The sequence below is a fragment of the Pteronotus mesoamericanus genome, unplaced genomic scaffold (assembly GCF_021234165.1).
Source record: "Pteronotus mesoamericanus isolate MK-2021 breed Mesoamerican mustached bat unplaced genomic scaffold, CSHL_Meso_final scaffold_21, whole genome shotgun sequence".
Taxonomy (NCBI): Eukaryota; Metazoa; Chordata; class Mammalia; order Chiroptera; family Mormoopidae; genus Pteronotus; species Pteronotus mesoamericanus.
Window position 1 is genome coordinate 4,752,482 of NW_026555310.1, and position 23,118 is coordinate 4,775,599.

The 23,118-nt window shown below is 38.0% G+C and overlaps 1 protein-coding gene and 1 pseudogene across 1 annotated transcript in view; one reads left to right on the forward strand and one right to left on the reverse strand.

Annotated features, from left to right (window-relative positions):
• Positions 1-286: 286 nt before the first annotated feature.
• Positions 287-853, reverse strand: LOC129085101 (ATP synthase membrane subunit K, mitochondrial-like; annotated as a pseudogene).
• Positions 854-2,350: 1,497 nt separating this feature from the next.
• Positions 2,351-23,118, forward strand: part of RACGAP1 (Rac GTPase activating protein 1) — a 31,457-nt gene continuing 10,689 nt past the window's right edge. Inside the window, exons 1-3 of the mRNA XM_054590846.1 lie at positions 2,351-2,463; positions 11,140-11,228; positions 22,182-22,384. Of these exons, the coding sequence (XP_054446821.1) occupies positions 11,144-11,228; positions 22,182-22,384 (288 nt within the window). The 5' untranslated portion in view covers positions 2,351-2,463; positions 11,140-11,143. The remainder of the gene's footprint in view (positions 2,464-11,139; positions 11,229-22,181; positions 22,385-23,118) is intronic.

The following is a 23,118-nucleotide window of genomic DNA, read 5'->3' on the forward strand; positions in this document are numbered from 1 at the left end:
GTGCCCCCTACTGGGGACCTGGACCACAACCCAGGCATGTGCCCTGACTGGGAATCGAATCAGTGACCCTTTGGTTCGCAGGCCAGCACTCAGTCCACTGAGCCACACCAGCCAGGGCTGATTTCGTTCTTTTTTAATGGCCAAATAATATTCCATTGTATATGTGTACCACAACTTTTTTTTTCCAGGTTCATACTTTATTGTACAAATTGAATATCACATGATGAGTTGACATTAGCTTCTCCAGGCATGGGAAATTAACATATGATGTACAGGTTAAAATCTTTTATGTTGCTTTCAAAGCTGGATTTTTTTAGACCTTAACTTGAAGTATAAAACCAACAAAGTAATGTCTCCATATATGGACAGTATACAGTCATTCTACCCGTGAGAGTGATATAGTTGAAATGTTTTTTGATACCAGTAAAATGGAATTGGGCATCAGTTTCTGGACCTGCTATGATTTCAATCTTGCAAAAGTACACATTCTGCAGGCTGTGTCGTTCAACATATACAGCTGCTCCTCAGCCTGCCATGCACCACAACTTTTTTATCCACTCAACTATTGATAGGCACTTGGGTTACCTCCTTACCTAAGCAAGAATCTTTCTGCCCTTAGGTTTTTTGCTTTCTAGACCATCCTCCATAATATCTGAGCATATGATCTGTGTAAAATGCAGACCTAGTCACAGTCAATCCAAGCCCTTGTGTCTTGTCATTGTGCTTATTACAGGATAAAGGCCAATCCCTTCCTAGTCCATTTCCAACATATTTTCTAGCTTCTCCTTCCCCTTCTCAGGCCAAGCTGCCTAAGAGGCATCACACTCACCGAGCCCCACAATGTCACCTGCATGTTGAAGTAAATGTTCCTTCATAGCCCTAAACCTTCGTAAATTGATTGCTTGTATATTTATTAAATATACCCATGACTCATTCCTGAGAGCTCACATGATCTTCCTGTTGTCAGGAATTTACCACCCCTTTCTATCTGGTAAATTTCTATTCACACATCAAGACCCAGCTCAGATATCAAGTCTCTGTAGGTTTTTTTAACACTCCTACTCCCAAGACAGGATTAAATGCTTCCTCATCTGTTTCTAAAGCACTTTACACAGTTCTGTCCTAGTGCTTATTTCATTGGACTATTATAGATATCTAAAGAGACACAGGCTAATGCAATCAAGTGGTCCTGACCTGAAAGGGTTTGTTGGGAGGTTTATATGGGCTAATATATTGTATGTATAGTTAATATTTCCTTTTCTTCATCTCTTTCCTAATAATAGTGTTAATAATCGGTATTACAATTTACAAAGTATAAACTTTAATTGTGTTCTGTACAATCTCTTGTTTTACATGAGAATAAACCTGTGAAATAGGGATGGTAGTATTATTTGTTTTAAAGTTGAAGAAAGAGAAGTATGGAAGGGGAAAATGTGATAATGCAAGATCGTTTGGTGGTATGCCACGACACAAAAGTGCTCCATCATTATTTTTTTAAGTGGAATCATGTTTTCCAGTTTTAAAACCTGTGATATTTTCTTTACAGCACACTGTGTCTTCTAAGTTGTAGCTAGTATTTTTTCAAATTGTGGGTAGGCAATCATTATTGCCTAATAAATTCAATGAAGTAGGAACAACTAACATGGGAGGGAAAAAGAATAGAAAAGTTCAGAGTACATGTAATAAGGATAAGCAAAGTTCTGTGATAGTTGGTTGTAATGTAAAATGTATTTCTCATCATGGGTCTTGGAAGAAAAGAAAGTAGGAAAGCCCCATTCTAGCACGATGCCAAGTTCTAAATGAATGTTTATTAAATGGAATTATAGGACTTTCGTTTTGTATTTATTTTTGTTTACCCGAGCTGTCGCCTTCATTCGTGGCTACTGGAAAGCAGAGATCATATCATCTTTATTTTTCTGATTCCTAGTAGAGTGTTTGTTATAAATTTGGTGCACTTAATAAATGGGTGTCAAATTAAAACCTGGATGAATGCATCAATGAATGAAGGCCGAATATAGCTCAGTAAATATGGTTCTTAATGACTGTTCTATCTCCTTCCAGATTTGTCTGTTCAACAGCGAGACCCAACACTAACTTGATAGTTTCTAAAAGCCCTGTATCGGTGTCTGGGGGAAACATGGAGGCCAAGAACTATCACTTGCCCTTAGTCAACATGGTGTCCTGAATGGCTTCAGAAAAGGGTTTGAGGGAGGGAGAAGGAACTAAAACTGTTGACCTTAGTCAAAATGGCCACCGTTGGCTTCTCGCTATTGAGAATGCGCATGCTTAGTTTCGTCCCCGTCGCTCCTCAGTGGGCCTGTTGCGCGTGCGTTGCAGCGCGGAGGCCCAGCGCTGGAGGAATAAATATCTCTGTGATTGGTTGGTGCAGGATTTCAAACTAGAGCTGGCGGCCCAGTGCTGCTCTGCCGTTGGAGGCGCGAGGGGCAGCGGAAGTTCTACCAGGTGCGGTTCGGTGGCCCTTAGTAAGGGGGCCTTGAATAAGTGGGCCCTGGGGGCTGCAGGAAGAGGCTCGGTTGGCGCTGTATTTGTGGTAGGAGGGAGAGCGTTGAAAGCGGCGAGCCGTGGCCACCGCGGGTGTCGGGGAGGAGGCGGCACCTACAGCCCCTACACTGGGACTTTGGCCGGTCGCGAGCCGGAGCTGCTTGAATGGGTGGTGTCAAGAGTGAGCGTTTCTTCCTTGGCGCCGGATTTTGTAGAAAGCCAAGGCGTCTTTTTGAGCTGGTTCTTCGAACAGGGCAGGGGCCACCCCCAAACAACTAGATAAGAGTTTTGGGGGGTAGCTCCCCGCAGCCTTTTAGGAAGAACTGGGATTTTTCGCAGGAAAAACCCTAGTTGAGAGGCCGCAGCAGGCTGAAAATGGAGTTCCTCTCCTATGTGGGCTGTGTGTGTCTAGGCAGGCTGGCCGTAGCAGTGACATCTTGCCCTTTCCATCCTAATTCTTATCTTTAGTAACAACGAGGCGTTACTTTTACACTTTCACGTACATTTGTCCTCTCAGGAATTCATTGGTAGGCGGTACGTGGGGTGGGTGGGAAGATAAGCTTTTTTTTTTTTAAGAATTCATCATTCTCTCTAATGAGAAGGCGCCCTTCCTATAGCTTAATCATTCAACCGTATTTATTAAGTGCAAAATGTTAAGTACAAGACAGTCTTATTTGGTTTTAAAGGAACTTGCAATTTATTTGGGGGTTATAGAACTTGAAAAGGTACTGCGGTGAATCTAGTAGGCCTGTACACTGTTAGGAGTACTGCACATTAGTACAGACCTTTTAGAAAATAATTTGGCAGTACTTCTCAAGAGCTATAAGAGGTTTTTACTCCCTGAAATAGTAATTCTAGCCTTGGATATAAAAGGAACACTGTCACCTGAAGAAAAATACTGTCCACAGTGATGTTCAGTTCATTCAATGAATATGTGTTAATTATTTGCAAAGTGTCAGGCACTGACCTGGGCACTATCAACAGAAGAGACAAAAATCTTTGCTTTCTTGGAACTTAAACTATTGGGGAGACAGACAATAAACAAAGTAAGTTAATATGTAAGTTTGTTAGATGGAGATAAGTGCTTTGGAGCAAAATTAAGCAGAGAAGTGTTGAGGGGTTGGGGAAGCCTGCAGTTTAAAATAGGGTGGCTAGGAAAGACCTCATTAGAAAATGGTCTTTAAAGGAGACGCGGGAGTGACTATGCAAGAGGTTCCAGGCAGATATAACTGAAAAACTGGAAAGTACCTAAATGACCAAAGAAGAGAATGATTAAACATGATTGTTCATCAACTTTCTGGAACTTAATGGAAACATGATAGGAAAAAAGGCAAAATTATATACAGTCTATGATTGCAATTCTCTGAAGTAAATGAGTACATAATGGGCAAAGATTAGGTAAGGACTTTCATATAGTAACTTAGGGTGGTGAGGTTTTAGTTTCACTATTAAAAATTAATTTTTTTGAATAAAGAAAATTAACAATGTGAGACAGTGGTTTATATTTGCAAAGTAAATGTAGATGAAGAAGAAATTTTTTAGAAAAGATTTTACTTATTTTTAGAGGGGAAGGGAGGGAGAGAGGAAGAGATACAGCAATGAGAGAGAAACCTCAATTGGCTGCCTCGCAGACCTGAGCTTCTGCCGATGGAAACCCAGGTGTGTGCTCTGACCCAGAGTCCGAACCAGCAGCGACCTTTTGCTCTTCAGGATGATGCCTTGCCAAATAAGCCACGCTGGTCAGGGCCGGAAGAGATCATTTTGGACTGAAATGGTTAGGAAATGCTTTAGAGAATTGGTAAGATGTATACTAGAAGTGGAAGAATAGAATACTTCGTAAAGGGAACTCACAGAAGAAAAAAAGGAGAACTTGGTATACTGAACTAGTAATAATTTTCTGAAAAAATAATTCAGCCTGTCCCTTTCTTTTAGTCTTCATTCATGTTGGATTGAGGACAGTCTATTTACTCTTTCTGCAATTGATTTGCTCATAAGAACATTTGTTTTCAAGATATTCCTTCTGCCTGTCAGTTGTATAGAGCCTTTTGATGTGGTGAAGCAAAAGCTGGACATTTGGGGGAGAGAATTGTTCTGAAATGCTTTCATATAAAAGAATCCTGTTTTCCTTGGCAGCAGAGAACCTATATTGTTGATTTCTTGGGGAGCTCCAGATTTAGAAATGTTTATGAGAATGTTTTTCATTAAAACTCTTCCTGAAAAATTCAGGCAGTCTTCCATTGCTGTCTTACAATATTTAACACCCATGGTGCATCTAAAAAACATGATGTATAGGTCTCTTAATAATGTTGTTTGTAGGAGGAGGAAGAAGAGGATAGAGACTTCCCCCAGCATACTCTGCAGTTAAGATGTGGTAGTCTGTTATTCTGAAGGACAGACATGTCTGTCTCTTGGCTGGGTGACTGAAATTAAATTGAGGACTCAGAGCAATCACATCAAGCTGAGACTCTTTCCTGGTGATGCAGAATTGTTCCCTTAGGGATACTCACTGGGAATCTGTAACATAGTGACTTCTCCACCTCTGGGGCTTCTCATCAATAACAGCTGAGATTTTCTGCACCTTTTTGTTTAAAGTCTTCCACAAACTGATTTCCTTGTTCCACACAGGGATCATTTCAGCTTTCCCAAACAGCAGTTGCCTCTGCAGTGAAAAGCAACAGCTGTTTTACAGCTGCAAAGCAAAGTGCTACAATATGACTTTGTTTCTGTTTCCTTTTACATCATTTTATCTCCTGGATTTGGAGCTAAATAATAAAGGGGGAGAAATAAAGAAGTATTCATGAGGGTGAAAATGTGACACAGCAGGAAAATTATAACCATTTTAAATTGACATTGAATAGCATGAGTAATTTTTAACTTTTTGAGTTACAATTTGGCTGCAATATCACAGAACTGATGAGGAAAGATATTTTTGTCCTCTATAACATTTTCCAATTCCTGAGAGTCCCTTCTGTAGAACATTAGTAAAATTGCATGATAGTCCCCTAGCATCTAAAGAAAAGAGGATTATATTTTACTAGTGCCGTTTTTTGATTAACCTAAGTAAACCTATGGAGAAGAAAGACTTAACTTTTCACAAGCCTTATGTAGAACAACTTTTTTTTTAAAGTATATTATTGATTATGCTGTTTCAGTTATCCTATTCTTTTTTCTCTTCTTTATCCCCCTCTGCCTGGTACCCACATTCTCTCCAGCATTCCCACTCCCCACCAACTTAGTTCATGTCCATGGGTCGTACATATAAGTTCTTTGGCTTCTCCATTTCCTGTACTATTCTTAATCTCCCCCTGTCTATTTTGTACCTACCAATTATGAGTCTTATTCCCTGTACCTTTTCCCCCTTTCCCCCTTCCCCCTCTCTGCTGACATCTCTCCATCTGCTGTGATTCTGTTCCTGTTCTAGTTGTTTGCTTAGTTTGTTTTTGTTTTTTTAGGTTCATTTGTTCATAATTGTGAGTTGTCATTTTACTGTTCATAGTTTTGATCTTCTTTTTCTTAGGTAAGTCTTGTTAACATTTCATATAATAAGGGCTTGGTGATGATGAACTCCTTTAACTTGACCTTATCTGGGAAGCACTTTATCTACCCTTCCAGTCTAAATAATAGCTTTGCTGGAAAGAGTAACCTTGGATGTAGGTCCTTGCTTTTAGTAACTTTGAATACTTTTTTCCAGCCCCTCTTGCCTGCAGGGTTTCTTTTGAGAAATCAGCTGACAGTCTTATGGGAACTCCTTTGTAGGTAACTCTCTCCTTTTCTCTTGCTGTTTTTAAGATTCTCTCATCTTTAATCTTTGGCAATTTAATTATGATGTGCATTGGTGTATTCCTCTTTAGGTCCAGTTTGTTTGGGAGTCTCTGAGTTCCCTGGACTTGTATGTCTATTTCCTTCGCCAGATTGGAGAAGTTCTCTTTCATTATTTTTTCAAATACATTTTCAATTTGTTGGTCTTCCTCTTCTCCAGACACCCCTATGATTGAGATGTTGGAGCATTTAAAGTTGTCCCAGAAGTTCCTAAGTCTTTCCTCATTTTTTTGAATTGTTTCTTCTGTTTTGGTTGAATGTTTCTCTCTCTCTCTCTCTCTCTTTTTGTTCCAAATCGTTGATTTCAGTCCTGGTTTCCTTCCCTTCACTGTTGGTTCCTTGTATATTCTTTATTTCACTTTGTATAGATAGCCTTCACTTCTAACTCTATTTTGCATCTGTACTCAAAACATCCTAATTACCAGTGTTCTGAACTCTGCTTCTGATAGTTTGGTTATCTCCTTGTGGCTTAGTTCTTTTTCTGGAGTTTCGATCTGTTCTTTCATTTGGGCCATATTCCTTTGTTCCTGCACACCTGTAACATTGTAAGGGGCAGACCCTTAGGTATTCACCAGGGCTAGGCCACCCCACGTTGCTGTGTCGTGGCACTGTATGGGGAGAGGGGTCAGAGAGGGAACAATGCCGCTTGCTCGGGTCTCACCCTGCTTTCAAGAGACGAGCAGTTCTCTGACCACCACAACCCCCATAGGTTTTTACAGCAAGGGGTTCCAAGGCTTAATTTTTCCGATGCTGAAACCCTGGGTTGCATGGTTTGTCTTGCTCCCCAGTTGTTCTTTCCCCATTTATCTGCATGCAAACGTGGGATCACCGGTGTCATCTCTGCCCTGGCTGCCTGTCTCTGCCCCTTCTACCAGTATGGATGAATGTTTCTTTACTCCTTGGTTGTCAGACTCTTACAGTTTGATTTTCTGGCAGCTCTGGGTTTTGTGGGGGTTTTTTGTTTTTAAATTGGTTGTTTCCTTCTTTTGGTTGTGTGAGGAGGCGAACCGTATATACCTATGTCTCCATCTCGGACAGAACTCTAGAACAGCTTGTTGGAGAGCCTGGACCTGGTCGAATTTTGCTATCTTCCCCATCTTGGTCTGGGTTCTAGCTATGATTTGTTAATCATTATTCTATAGTCTAAATAGCAAATGTCAGACCAAATCAAAAACAAAAATTGCATGCCTAATATAATAATATCCTATAGTTTTATGGTAAGGTTCAATTTGTACATTATAAAACTTTTAACTACATTAATTGATAATATTCTGTGAGATAAATAGAACACATATTATTGTTCCTATTTATATTAAGATGAATCTCAGAAATTAAGTGACTTACCCAAAGTTATACTACTGGTAGATAGAAAAACTAAAACTTTATGCCAGTGCTTCTGTTCCCACCTCCCCACCCCACTTCTTTTGATTAAAAAAAAAAAAATCTATATTACGCATTGATGTTCAGGTAGAAAGAAAGTTCTTTTTGACAGTTGAGCCATGAATGTGTGTGTATGTGTGTTTTCTGACTTCCTTTAATCAAATATTTATTTTTAAGTACTGAGTGTTTGTGTTTATAGTACCCTAGTGCCAAATGTAAGGTTTCTCTTCTCGAATTTAAAGTTTACTTGGGACATAGAGTAGAAACATGGTAAAGTTAGAGTGCAAGGTGCATGTGTCTATGTGCCAACTGAGCACAGGGGTGGAGCAAAGATCGGTTGAAGTAGGTGATGATGACCTGCAAATGATGAGGGGATGGTAATAATACACGAGAGGAAGAATTCACAAGATTATACTTGTAAGAAAGGAACTAACTTAAGGTGACAAGGAATCGAAATTGGGAGTCAGTGTAGGTCAGTGGATAAGGGTAATTGATATTAAAGTCATATGTCACTTCATGACAGGGATATGTTCTGAGAAATGTGTTATGTGATTTTGTCATCTGCAAACATCATAGAGTGCATTTACACACATCTAGATGGTATAGCCTACTTACTACACACCTAGGCTATATGGTGTAGCCCGTTGCTCTTGGGCTACAAGCTTGTTGTACAGCATGGTACTGTACTGAATACTCTAGGCAATTGTAACGCAATGGTAAGTATTTGTATATCTAAACATAGGAAAGGTACAGTAAAAATATGTCACCTACCATGAATGGAGCTTGAAGGCCTGGAAGTTTCTCTGGGTGAGTCATTGAGTGGTGAGTGAATGTGAAGGCCTAGGACATTACCATACACTACTGTAAACTATAAACACTGTATACTTAGGCTACACTAAATTTATAGATATTTTTATTCAATAATAACCTTAGCTTACTGTAACTTTTTTACTGTATGTATATGAGGCGAAAGGATAGAGTAATACCTCAGAATCAAGTCCAGCATGTGGGGCATCCCGAGCAAATTGAGAGCTCTAGGACTGGCCTTAGGAGAGAGGCTAGGGTGGATAGGATAAATGGGTGAGTTGTCTGTAGAGATGTAATAATTAAAGTTGGATAGTTTGATATGATATTTGAGAGGCTGAAGTATTGAACTGTAGGAATGTCTGGTGTTGAGAGAGAAGAATAAAAATCCATAATCAAAATATTTGTAACACTGTAAACCTCTAAATCTGGAGACTATGATGGTCTGACAGAGGTAGGGTTTCCTCTTTGCAGTTTTACAAATACAGCACTGGAAGTCCAGTTAAACACTGTTTTGTAGGCACTAGGCATCATATTAGGAGAAAAATGTAGATCGAGGTAGTTGTATGAGATAATAGTTACTACAATGAGGAGATGTCCCTGGATAAGGTTCTCTGTGTCTTTAGACATTTTAGGAATCAGGTTGGGTTTTCAAGGGAGTACCTCTCCCCAGCCCTCACTCTAGGGAGTAGTATGCACAAAAACATAGGAAAGAACAGTAATGGACTAGAGGAACTTGAGAAAATGTGAAGATTTCTTTTAAAGGGGCAAAGGATCAGGTTATTTATTGTCATTTAAGACATAAAAAGTTTCTGAAAAAATTGTTTATTTTTCATTATATTTTATTATTTATACTATTGAAAAAAATTTTTAAACAACCAGTTTTTAGTATCCTAGTTGCACTGTGAAATTTGACTTTTTTGCATTCTTGGACAGGTAGAAGTTTTCTTCCTAGGTACTGAGCTTACTGTTTTAATAGTCTCAGAATATACAGATGAATGCTGAGATGATAGAAACCAATATCCCATATTAAAAGTGAGTGTCTTCCATTTTTACTGGGAGCCAAAGGAAATAATTTGAATAGGCTACTGAATTCCCTGCTCCCTCTTATGTTCTGAAGCATTTGAGTATATTTGCCTCTTTTGTCATATTGTTGAATCCATGGACTTCTCCATGACTTCCAGATCTCTTCCTGCCAGTTTTAATGCTATTATTTTAGTTTTGTTCTTAGTTTAGAGAAAGATTTTTGTAATAAATTTGTTGGTCTGGTTGCTTAGCAGCTTGCTGTGATTATGTAGCTTGGAACAGATACATTGCCGTTTGAACATCTTGGTTTCCCGCCCTGCTTCAGGTATATATTGCATCCAAGCTTGGAATTGAAAGCTTTTTTCGCTATTAGAGCAATCATCATACAAGTAAAATGAATAATTCTCTAGGATTTAATAGAAAATATTTTTATATGTTCTTTTGTCCTTTGCAGGGTTTTTTCCTTTCCTTCCCTCATAGCATATGGTACAATCTTATAAACATTGTAAAATCACTAAACCTTCATAAAAGAGTTCTTCGAATTTTATTTAGAGCATAAAATAAGGACCTTGACTAGAATGTTGAAGGGGTGATTAGGCGAAACATAAGAAGAATCCTTTAATGGTATTTCTGAGGACTCTGAGTTTTTAAATGAAATTCGATTTTTTATTTCATTTTCTTGATAGTTTTCATAATATCCAGTTGATATCTTTCTTTCTTGAGTGTTAAATGAAGATCTTATTTTCTCACAGTGTTCTCAGTTAAAGTCTATTCGGAGCAGAACCGCTAGTAAGGACACCATTTTTAATGTAATATCAGCAGGTCTTTGGGGGGAAATATGAAGCCTGAAATTCACTATACAGAATACAATAGCAAATGATTTTTCCTTTGCCCTTGTAACTGTGAAGGTGGTGTATTGTCTTCTTGATGCCAGAATGTGGTACAACATAAGCCTTTGCCTATACTTAGTATAAATTTATTAGACATAGTCCCTGCACACAGTCCAGCAGAGAGCCCTGCATTACAGAAATAATTCTTGTGCTGCTGAGCTGGCGATTTCCCCACTTAATCACTTGTGTGATGTCATCTGTGCTGTTGGTAGGAAATGTGCTGACCATGTCCTGCATTTTAAAAGGCAGATGCAACAGGGGTACTAGCTAAAAAGAAATTAAAAATAAACTGTAAGGTCTTCAAAGTCCAGAAGGATTAAAGTGGCAGAAGTGTTATTAATCAACAAGCTTGACTAAGAACCACATTTTGTATTTGGTCACCAAGTAATCAACTGACATTAGGAAAGCTTGTCCCTAATTGCTTTCCTCTCAGCTCCATAGTGATTGCAGAGTGCTGGAAAAGCAGTAGGCAGGAAGGGGGTATTATATTTTGAGGTCTGAAATGCTTTTCTAATTTTCAAGTAAGTGTTAAACTTTCCAACTTTGTTTTTATAATAAGGATTACACGAAACATCAGTTGTTGGCTTGTGATTCTTACAATGGTAGCTACAAATGGAAGAACCAGGTGTTAGTCACTGGTGACTGTATTGGATTGCTACTGAATCTTTTGTCTGGGGGAGAACGCACGCCCCCTAATGTATATTTGATTTCTTGGCAGGAAGATGGATACTACGATGCTGAATTTGCGGAATCTGTTTGAGCAGCTCATACGGCGTGTGGAGATTCTCAGTGAAGGAAATGAACTCCGTAAGTCATTCTGAGCTGGCCTGAGTGAAGAGAGAAACAGACTTCAGAAAACAAAGCTGAAGTGTGTTCCAACTTGAAAATTGTTTTTGATTTGGGTTACCTAAAAAGAAAGTCATAGTCTCTCAGTCCTTGTCAAAGCTTAATGTACACTCATTCTAAATGGTCGCTTTTTTCTGGAGTTCTTAGATGGGTTTTGTTCAGACTGTTTTTTTAAGGTTCTCATTTCCACTAAGTAGTTGCCAATTGCATTTTTGTACCATGAACTGGGCAAAATCTACTGAATTTTCAAGGATGTTGCTTTTTTTCTTTAGAGAGTAGTCGTCTACAATTTTTATCTTGGGCTTTTCCTTGTGTTCTATAGAACATTTTTAGTTGAAGAGGAGAAAAATGTTATAACTTTTTTTTGAAGGAGGGACTATTCATCTGCTTTTACCTACCTAATATATTTGATGCTTAGTAATAAAGGATTGGGATGGGTTGGAGATATAGGGAGAAAAAGGAGGTGGTGATAAAACAGTCACCCGTGAAGGAGAAAAGTGAGAAAGGAGGGTGGGGCTGGTAGCACTGACTTAAGTGACTTACAGGAATTATTCTGTACCAGCTTCTCTTTGTGTTGCCATCCTCTCTGATATCAGATTTTTATTAATACCTAATTTAGTAAGTGTTGCTCTTAAGTCATCCTCATTGATATAAAAGCAATGTACAAACTGTCTTAAACTTAGAAAAAAATCCCTATAGTATTTAGTATGGTGTCTTGCTTATGCCATTCAATATTTCCTTTAATTTGATTGATGTTTTTAATAGCTCTTATCCACTTATAGGCCTTTCAAAACAGTATTCTATTTTCTCTCTCTAATAGCTGTTGCATGACCCTGTCATCTGGTACCAGCTCGGTAACCTGGATGGCATACTAATTAGGCTTCTCTTTGAAATCACCTCATCTCGGAAGATGGATTACTTCAGAGCCTAGTAGGGAAGAGTACTGAATAAGAGATCTTAAAATTCAGGTTCATTTAGCAAATATTTAGTGAGAATTTATCACAGCCTCTCCCACATGTTGAGCTGAGGGAAAGGGATGACTAAATGGCATCATGGAGAAACGTAGGGTTTGAGTTGAGTCTTAGATGTAGGGTAGGGTGCCCACAGACAGAGAAGAAAGAGGGCATTTAGGGTTGGGAACAGCCTGAGTGGAAAAAAGATGGTGTGGGATTTGAAGGGGAATAGGATAAAAGGGAGAGTGATGTTATCAGAGCTGTGCTTTTGGAAGCTTTCCTTGCAGAGGTGGAGGTTGTATTAAGGGGGAGGCTGGGAGACTGACTAGGATGTGGTTGCCATTGCTCAGGAAAGAGGCAATAGGAGTCCTTCCTGACTGGGATGGTGGTTGTGAAGATGAAAATGAGGGGAAATGGGTGGAAGAGACTGTGAAAATAAGATCTCTAGGAGGAAGCAGGTAGTAGGATGTAGGGGCCGATAGAGGAATCTAAGGTTTGAAGTCTCAGTAGCCAGTGCTGATTTTCATGGTTATTTCCGTGTGTATCTGTAAAATAGGAATGTAATATCTTTATCTTCTTTGTGGGAGTGCTGTGATGATTTGGGGATAACATGAGATACTAGTTGTGAAAGTACTTTGGAAATAATTATGCAAAAAAATATACAAGATACTTATTTTTACAGATACCCATATTTTATAAGCAAATTTATATCTTTCCATTGATTTCTGTTATAAAATAGGTATGTTTTGTCTCTTAAATCCCTACCTTGAAATGTTGGCTTTTTTTTCTCTTTTAACTACTTTATTGTCTGTGCTATTAAAGTTGTCCTAATTTTTCCCACTGCTCCCCTCTACCTAGCCCACTCCCCATTCCCACCGTCAATCCCCACACCACTGTCCATGTCCATGGATCATGCATATATGTCCTTTGCCTAACCCCTTCCCCTTCTTTCAACCAGTCCCCACCTCCCCTCTCCTTTTACAGCTGCCAGTCTGTTCCATGTTTCTATGCCTCTGATTCTATTTTGGTCATTAGTTTATTTCGTTCTTTAGATTATACCTGTAAGTGAGATCATATGGTATTTGTCTTTCATTGATTGGCTTATTTCACTTAGCATAATAGTTTCCAGTTCCATCCATAAAGTTGCATGAAGTAAGAATTCCTTCTTTTTTTATTGCTGCGTAGTATTCCATTGTGCAAATGTACCATGGCTTTTTTTATCCACTCGTCTACTGATGGGCACTTAAGCTGTTTCCAAATCTTGACTATTGTAAATAATGCTGCTATGAATATAGGAGTGCATATATTCTTTTGAATTAATGTTTGAAGATTCTTAGGATATATTTCCAGAAGTGGAATCACTGGGTCAAAAGACAGTTCCATTTTTAATTTTTTGAGGAAATACCATACTGTTTTCTAGCATGGTTGCACCAGTGTGCATCCCACCATTTTGGCAGGTGTGAGGTGATAGATCTCATTGTGTTTTTTTAAAGAAAAGTATTTCTATTTTAAAAAAGATTTTATTTATTTTTTAGAGAGAGGGGAAGGGAGGGAGAAAGGAGAGAAACATTGATTTGTGAGAGAAACATGAATTGGTTACCTCTTACACACCCCCAAATGGGGACCTGGGCCACAGCCCAGGCATGTGCCCTGACTGGGAATCGAACCAGTGACCTTTGGGTTCACAGGATAGTGCCCAACTCACTGAGCCATACCAGTCAGGGCTCATTGTGGTTTTAATTTGCATCTCTCTGATGGCTAGTGATGTTGAGCATTTTTTCATATGTCTATGGGCCCTCTGTATTTCCTCCTTGGAGAAGTATCTATTCAGGTCCTTTGCCCATTTTTTAATTGGATTGTTTGTCTTTCTGGTGTTGAGTCTTACGAGTTCTTTATATATTTTGGAGGGTTAAGCCCTTGTCTGATGTATCATTGGCAAAATACATTCTCCAGTACAGTGGGTTTCCTTTTCATTTTGATGATGGTATCTTTAGCTCTGCAGAAACTTTTTAATTTGATGTAGTCCATTTATTTATTTTTTTCCTTTGTTCCCCATGCCCTAGGAGATATATTGGCAAAAATATTGCTATGTAGAATATCTGAAATTTAACTGCCTATGTTTTCCTCTAGGATTTTTATGGTATTGCAACTTATATTTAAGTCTTTTATCCATTTTGAGTTCATTCTGGTGTAAGGTGTAAGTTTGTAGTCTAGTTTCATTTATCTACAAGTATTAGTCCAGTTCTCCCAGTATTGTTTATTGAAGAGACTGTCTTTACGCCATTGTAGTCTCTTGCCTCCTTTGTCAAGTATTAATTGACCATAAAGGCGTGGGTTTTTTTCTGGGCTGTCTGTTCTGTTCCATTGATCTGTGTGTGTGTTCTTATGCCGGTACCAGACTGTTTGGATTACAGTGGTCTTATAGTATAGTTTGGTATCTGGCCTTATAGTACAGTTCGATATCAGATATTGTGAACCTTCCAATTTTGCTCTTCTTTCTCAAGATTGCTGAGGCTATTTGGAGTCTTTTTTGGTTCCATATAAATTTTTGGAATATTTGTTCTAGGTCTGTGGAATATGCCATTGGTATTTTAATAGGAATTGCATTGAATCTCTAGATTTCTTTGGGTTGTATTGAAATTTTAATGATGTTAATTCTTCCAATTCATGAACAAGGTGTATGCTTCCATTTATTTGTATCTTCCTCAGTTTCCTTCTTCAGTGTCCTATAGTTTTCCGAGTTCACGTCTTTTACCTCTTTGGTTGAATTTATTCCTAGGTATTTTTTGTTGTTGTAATAGCAAATGGGATTGTTTTCTTAGTTTCTCTCTCTGATAGTTCATTTCTGATGGATAAAAATGCCATCAACTTCTCAGTATTGATTTTGTATCATGCTACTTTGTTGAATTCATGTACTAGGTCTAGCAGTTTTTTGGTGGAGCCTATAGGGTTTTCTATGTACAATATCATGTCATCTGTGATTAATGACAGTTTTACTTCCTCCTTTCCAATTTGGATGCCTTTTATTTCTTCTTGTCTGATTGCTGTGGCTAGTATTTCTAGTACTATGTTGAATAAGAGTGGTGAAAGCAGACATCCCTGTCATGTTCCTGATATTAAGGGAAACAATTTTAGTTTTTTGCCCATTGAGTATGATGTTGGCTGTAGGTTTTCTGTATATGGCCTTTATTATGATGAGGTACGATCCATCTATTCCTACTTTGCTGAAAGCTTTATCATAAATGTGTGCTGGATTTTATCAAATGCTTTTTCTACATCTATTGATATGATCATGTGATTTTTATCTTTCATTTTGTTTATATGCTGTATCACATTTATTAATTTGTAAATATTGTACCAACCTAACATCCCTGAATAAGTCCCACTTGATCATAATATATGGTCTTTTTACTGTATTGCTGGATTTGGTTTGCTAATATTTTGTTGAGGATTTTCACATCTATGTTCATTAGGGATATTGGCCTATAGTTTTCTTTCTTTGTTGTGCTTTATCTGGTTTTGGAGTTAGGATAATACTGGCCTCATAAAAAGAGCTTGGAAGTCTTCCATCTTCTTGAATTTTTTGGAATAGTTTGAGAAGGATAGGTGTTAGTTCTTTGAATGATTGGTAAAATTTTCCTGTGAAGCCATCTTGTTCAGGACTTTTCTTTGCTGGATTTTTTGATTACTGCTTCAATTTCATTAGTTGTTATTGGTCTAGTCACGTTTTCTGCTTATTCCTGATTCAGTTTTGGAAGATTGTATGTTTCTAGAAATTTTTCCATTTTTCCCACGTTTTCCAATTTCTTGGCATATCTAGTTAGTCATAGTATTTTCTTACAATCCTTTGTATTTTTGTGGTATTAGTTGTTACTGTCCCTCCTTCATTTCTGATTTTATTAATTTGGGTCCTATTTTTCTTGATGAATCTGGTTAAAGTTTAGTCATTTTTGAAGATTTTACTAAATTTTTTTTCCCAAAAACAACCCCACCCCACCCCCCCCCTTATTTATTTTTAGACAGAGGGGAAGGGAGGGAGAAAGAGAGGGAGAGAACCATCAGTTTGTGGTTGCGTCTTGCTCACCCCCTACTGGGGACATGTGTCCTGACTGGGAATCGAACTGGCAACCTTTTGTTTTGCATGCCGATGCTCAAGCCACTGAGCCACACCAACCAGTGCTAGCCTCCATGTGTTTGAATGTTTTGGGACTTTTTTAATTGAGGTTAATTTCTAGTTTCATGCCATTGAAATCTGAGAGAATGCTTGATTTGATTTCAGTTTTCTTGAATTTGTTAAGACTCATTTTCTGCCTTACCATGTAGTCTATCTTTGATAATGATCCATGTGTACTTGAGAAGAATGTGTATTCTGCTGCTTTGAGATGAAATGTTCTGTAAATATCAATTAAATACTTTTGATTTAGTGTATTGTTTAAGGTTGTTCTTTCCTTATTGATTTTTTTTTTGTCCTGAAGATCTATCCATTGATGACAGTGTGGTGTTATAATTACCTACAGTGACTATATTGCTGTCAATATCTTCCTTAAAGTCCACCAAGATTTTCTTTATATATTTAGGTGCTCCCATATTGGGTGCATATATTTGCAAGGGTTATATCCTCTTGTTGGATTGATCCCTTTAGTATTGTGTAGTGACGTTTTGGTCTCTTGTTATGGCTTTTGTTTTGAAGTCTATTTTGTCAGATATAAGTATTGCTACCCCAGCTTTTTTTCATCTCCATTTGCATGGAATTTTTTTTTTCCAATCCTTCACTTTCAGCCTGTGTAAATCTTTTGTTCTGAGGTGGGTCTCTTGTATACAGCATATATATGGGCCATGTTTTCTTATCCATTCTGCTACCCTATGTTTTTTGATTGGAGCGTTTACATTTACATTTAAGGTTATTACTGATAGGTACTTATTCATTGCCATTTTATTTCTTTATAGCCATATTCCCCTCTCTATTTCTTCTTCTTAAAGGAGTCCCTTTAATATCTCATGCAGTGCTGGTTTGGTGTTAATGAACTCCTTTAGACTTTTTTCGTCTAAAGATCGTCTTTATTTTGCCTTCAATTTTAAATGATAGCCTTAAATGAGAGAGTAGTCTTGGTTGCAGATCCTTGCTTTTCATTACTTTGAACACTTGATGTTAGTCCCTTCTGGCCTAAAGTGTTCCTTTTGAGAAATCAGCTGACAGTCTTATTGAAACTCCCATGTAGGTAACTGTTTCTCTCTCACTGCCTTTAAGATTTTCTCTTTGTCTTTAAACTTTACCATTTTAATTATGATATGTCTTGGTTATGGGTTTCTTTGGGTTGATCTTTATTGGGACTCTGTGCTTCCTGAACTTGTGTGCTTTTTCCTTCAAGTTAGGAAAGTTTTCTGTCATTATTTCTTCAAACAGGTTTTCCAGCCCTTGTTCACTTTCTTCTCTTTCCAGTATCCCTGTGATGTGAATATTGTTTTATTTCATGTTATCCCAAAATTCCCTTAAATCATCCTCATTCTTTTTAAGTTGTTTTTCTTTTAGTTGCTCTGATTGGGTGTTTTTTACTACCTTGTCTTCCAAGTCACTGATTCAACCCTCTGTTTCATCTAGCCTGCTTTTTATTCCTTTTAGTGTATTCTTCATTTCAGATATTACATTCTTAATTTCCAAATGGTTCTTATTCAGAGTTTCCATGTCCTTTTTCATGCTGATCTAGTTCCCACTAAGTTCCTTGTAATTCTTGCTAAGGTCCTTTAGCTTCCTTATAACCATTACTTTGAACTCTATGTCTGATAAATTTCTTGCCTCAATTTCATTTAGCTCTTTTTCTGGGGATTCCTCATTTTCTTTTTTTTTTATTTTTATTTTTTAAAAATTTTATTTATTTAGTTTTAGAGAGAGGGGACAGGAGGGAGAGAGAGGCGGAGAGAAACATCAATGTGTCATTGCCTCTCGTGCATCCCCAACTGGGGACCTGGTCTGCAAACCAGGCATGTGCCATGACTGGGAATCGAACCAGCGACCCTTTGGTTCACAGGCCGGTGCTCAATCCACTGAGCCACACCAGCCAAGGCTCTTTCTTTTAAAAATCTTTATTGTATTTTTTCTCCATTACCATTTAGTTTCCTTTCACCTCTCTCCCCGCAGCATTCACCACATGATTCCTCCTTTTGTTTTGGGGGTTGTTCCTTTGTCTCCCCATTTTAGCTTACTCTGTTTCTATGTATTTCATAGATCTGCTTTGATTCTCTGTCTTCATGATGGACTAGTACCAAGTCAAATTGTCATTCACAAACTGGAAAAAAAAGCCATATCTGTTGATCTCCACCATCAAAATTTTTCCTGGTCTCTGGTTTAAAGTATCTTTTTTGACCCAGTTTAGCAAACTTAATTTATAACTGAATTGAACATAAAAAATAATAACTTAGGCCAAAACCAGAACATCTGCATACATGACTAACAAACTAAGTTGAACTACTAGTAATTTAATAATTTGTATTATTAAGTTAGGAACTTATTCCTTGAAATGAACTGATACTTTATTTGGTTTGAGTTCCATTGTCCAGTTCAGTAATACCTATAAAGTATGACAATTAACAACAAACAGGAATTAAAACTTAAACTTAATAAGACTTATTAAGGAGTATCCTAAGGAACAAAAAACCAGCAAAATTAGGTCAAATGGAAATCTTTCCATTCTCAAATTGTTTTTTAATTTCCTAAATATTTGAGTGTGTATGTACCACTATATTTAGAAACATTTAATTGACCACAGTGTGGAGCTAGAAAGTTTTTAGACTCTGTAGTTGAAAAGTGTGTTTCTTGTTATTTTTTGAAATTGAGGTATTACATATTGAATACATCAGGAAAATACGCAAACCATAAGTGTACTGCCTGATGAATTGCCAGTGAACAAGGCTAAGAACTAGCTTTGGTTTTAGTTTTCTTCCTTTTGAATTTATAGTGTTGAAATTACTAAATTTGCAAAAGGATATATTTTTCCTTTTTTTTCCCTGTGCAAATAATTTTTTATTTTTAGATTATCTTCATTTTACAAAATAATGCAAACTCTATGTCACTTTTCATTTCTAATTGCTCTGGAAAGTTCTCTCCAGTACAGTTGGATTCTATCTTCACCAACTCCTAACAACTTGCCCTAATGCACTTTAAAAAAAAATTTTTTTTATTGTTCAAATACATTTGTCTCCATTTTCCCACCACCACTTTCCCTTGCCCCACCCACCCCAACCTTTCACCCTCAATCCTTCCCTACTTTGGCTTTGTCCATGGGTCCCTTTATACATATTCCTTGATTTGACCCATCCCGTTCTTTTCCCTGTTACCCTCCTCCCTATTCCCTCTCGTTACTGTTGGTTTGTTTTTTCTTTCCGTGGTGCTGGTTATATCTTTCTTGTTTGTTTTGTTGATTAGGTTCTACTTACAGGTGAGATCATATGGTATTTGTCTTTCACTGCCGGGCTTATTTTGCTTAGAATAATGCTCTCCAGTTCCATCCATGGTGTCGCAAAGGGTAGTAGCTCTTTCTTTCTGCTGCATAGTATTCCATTGTGTAGATGTACCATACTTTTTTGATCCATTCATCTATTGATGGGCACTTAGGTTGCTTCCAGCACTTGGCTAATGTTAATTGTGCTGCTATGAACATTGGGGTGCGTAGGTTCTTTTGAATTGATGTTTTGAGATTCTTAGGGTATAATCCCAGCAGTGGAATTGCTGTGTCAAAAAGCAATTCCATTTTAGCTTTTTGAGGAAATTCCAAACTGTTTTCCGCAATGGCTGCACCAGTCTGCATTCCCACCAACAGTGCACTAGGGTTCCTTTTCTCCACAACCTCGCCAGCACCCATTGTTTGTTGATTTATTTATGATGGTCATTCTGACCGGTGTGAAGTGGTATCTCATTGTGGTTTTAATTTGCATTTCTCTGATGACTAGTGATGCTGAGCATCCTTTCATATGTCTCTGGGCCCTCTGTATGTTCTCCTTGGAGAAGCGTCTGTTCAGGTCCTTTGCCTCTTTTTTAATTGGATGTTTGTCTTCCTGGAATGGAGTCATGTGAGTTCTTTATATACTTTGGAGATCAAACCCTTGTCCGAGGTATCATTGGCAAATATATATTCCCATATGGTCTGTTCCCTTTACATTTTGCTGATGTTTTCTTTAGCTGAGCAGAAGCTTCTTATTTTGATGAAGTCCCACTTGTTTATTCTTTCCTTTATGTCCCTTGCTCTAGGGGACATATTGGTGAAAATATTGTTGATTGGGTTCCATTTATAGGTGAGATCATACGATATTTGTCTTTTACCACCTGGCTTATTTCACTTAGCATAATGCTTTCCAGTTCCATCCATGCTGTCGTGAAGGGTAGTAGCTCTTTCTGCCGTGTAATAGTCCATTGTGTAAATGTACCATAGTTTTTTGATCCACTCATTTATTGATTGTTTTCTTTAAATTAAGAAAGAAAAATACCTTAGTAATGTGTTCTGAACTGTTAACTGAACCAGTGTATCATTTAAAACTATTGTTTTTTATATAGTCCTTGATATGTGCATTGTCTATGATAACTAGGTCATAATATCATGTTTTACTACAATCTTTGGTTGCTAAAATCTGATGATTCCTTACGTGTAAGACTTTGTTTTTGTGGATTGAATTGGTACCCTAATTTTAATTTGTAAGTTTGTAATTTAGTCACATTATTCAAATTGCTTTAAAAGGGCACTCTATTGCCCTGGCTGGTGTGGCTCAGTGGACTGAGTGCCGGCCTGTGAACCTAAAGGTCACCAGTTTGATTTCCAGTCAGGGCACACGCCTGGGTTGAGGGCCGCATCCCTGGTTGTGGGTGTGTGAGAGGAAACCAACTGATGTTTCTCTCACACATCAATATTTCTCTCCCTCTCTTTTCCCCTCCCTTCCCCTGTCTCTGAAAATAAATAAACAAAATCTTTAAAAAAACAAAAAATGGGTACTATATTGTTTCTGTGCTCTAAGGTTAAACTCAAATAAGAAAAATGCTCTTACTACCTAAGAATCTGCTAGGCTTGTGTGGATTTACCCTAATTTCAGATGTAAACTGGGTTAGTTAGACCAACAACAGATGTACACCTTTGAAACTTCCCTCACGGTACTGGTGGAAAGTGATGCTTAGAGATAGATTGAGATTAAATGGGAAATAGTAAGGCATTGTAGAAGAAAAGTCTTTGCCGATAGCAGATGCTAAGAATGAATGCCACTAGGGTTTTCATGCTTTGAGGTGCTTCCATGAAAGTGATGCTGTCTTTGCAGACATTTGAAGAAAGTCTGTATTCTCTGCTATCAGTGACTCACCCAAAGCTAGTATGATCTTTCCAACTGGAATGTTTATGTACCCTGCAGGGCAGTGTTAAACAGCAAAAGCAAATTGGCTTTTTACTTTCAAATCAATATTTGTATAATTATATAGCTGAATGGCATTGTAGGCCTAGACATCTGTAATATTAATCTACATCTACTGGAGCATATTATAATAGTTACATTTGAATTTGCTGTTTAACATCTCTCTGGCACAGCAATGTATGACTCTAAAGGAGGCTGTTTTGGTTTTATAGCTGGAACTGTCCTGGTGTGTGACAGCTGCCCCAAAGGTATCCCCCTTTGATTGCCTTCTGTTCAGGAGCTCTCATTGTCAGTGTTACATCTGGAGCCAGGTGACTAATGAGTTACTTATTCCATAGCAGATGCCACTGGCTAAGCTAATGTAAGTGGCCTATTGAAACAGGAATTGCGCCCCACAAAGCTGTCTGTCTAGAGCAATGAATGTATATCCAGGGTCTGCTCTTGGTTGGTTTTGCCCATCATTTAGCTGGTCCCTTAATTATGTATTTGGAGTAAAACTAACCAGAGGACTTACTTACGAAGCATTTATACTCTGTTTTGGGCTTGAATTATTAAAGTGTCCCCCCGCCTTCTTTAGAATTCATCCAATTGGCAAAGGACTTTGAGGATTTCCGTAAAAAGTGGCAGAGAACGGACCACGAGCTGGGGAAATACAAGGACCTTTTGATGAAAGCAGAGACTGAGCGCAGCGCTCTGGATGTTAAGCTGAAGCATGCACGCAATCAGGTGGATGTAGAGATCAAACGGAGACAGCGAGCCGAGGCCGACTGTGAAAAGCTGGTGTGTATTTTCTATGCTAGAACTGCGGGGTGGGGAAGGGGCAAGCATCGTCTGATGTTTCCACTTGCCAGACACACCCACATTAGAGAACTACAAGTAGCCTGTCCATTGACAACTTGTTCATTATTGGAGCTGAAATTGGCAGCCTAGGAATCTTGTTCTCTATAGGTTGAAATTTAAATTATTTCCTCCTTTAGACTTGAAATGACTACTTATTAGATTTCAAATGAGAATTTAAAGAATTAAAATTAGGGGGAAGGGCAGGGAAATCCTAATATACTTGATCTGTCATAAGACAATTGGCCATCTTTCATGCCACCCAGAATATTCTCATCCTTATATTAATAGCTAGTACTTTGTCATTGATACAGGTAAGACAACTGTAAGGCTTTTCTTCACTATTACTGCTAATTCAGGGTAAAACATACAAAAATAGAGAGATTGGTATAACTAGTCGGTGGTTTCTATTCAACAAATTGAGCGATGTGGCTAACACAGAACACTTTCATTTTGATGTACCAAGGTGGGTCACGGTACAAAGGAAAGAAAGCCTTTACTAGGAGGCACTAATCCATCTTGGTACAGTGCTAGATGCCTCAGTAAGCTCAGGTTGTCTAGTTCTAGTGAGTCACAGCTTTGTATGCATTTTAATACATTTTGCTCCACCATTTAGAAAGGTGGGTGACTGCTTTGATCTGTAGAAGCAGCCAATAATTATCCTGATAAAATGACAC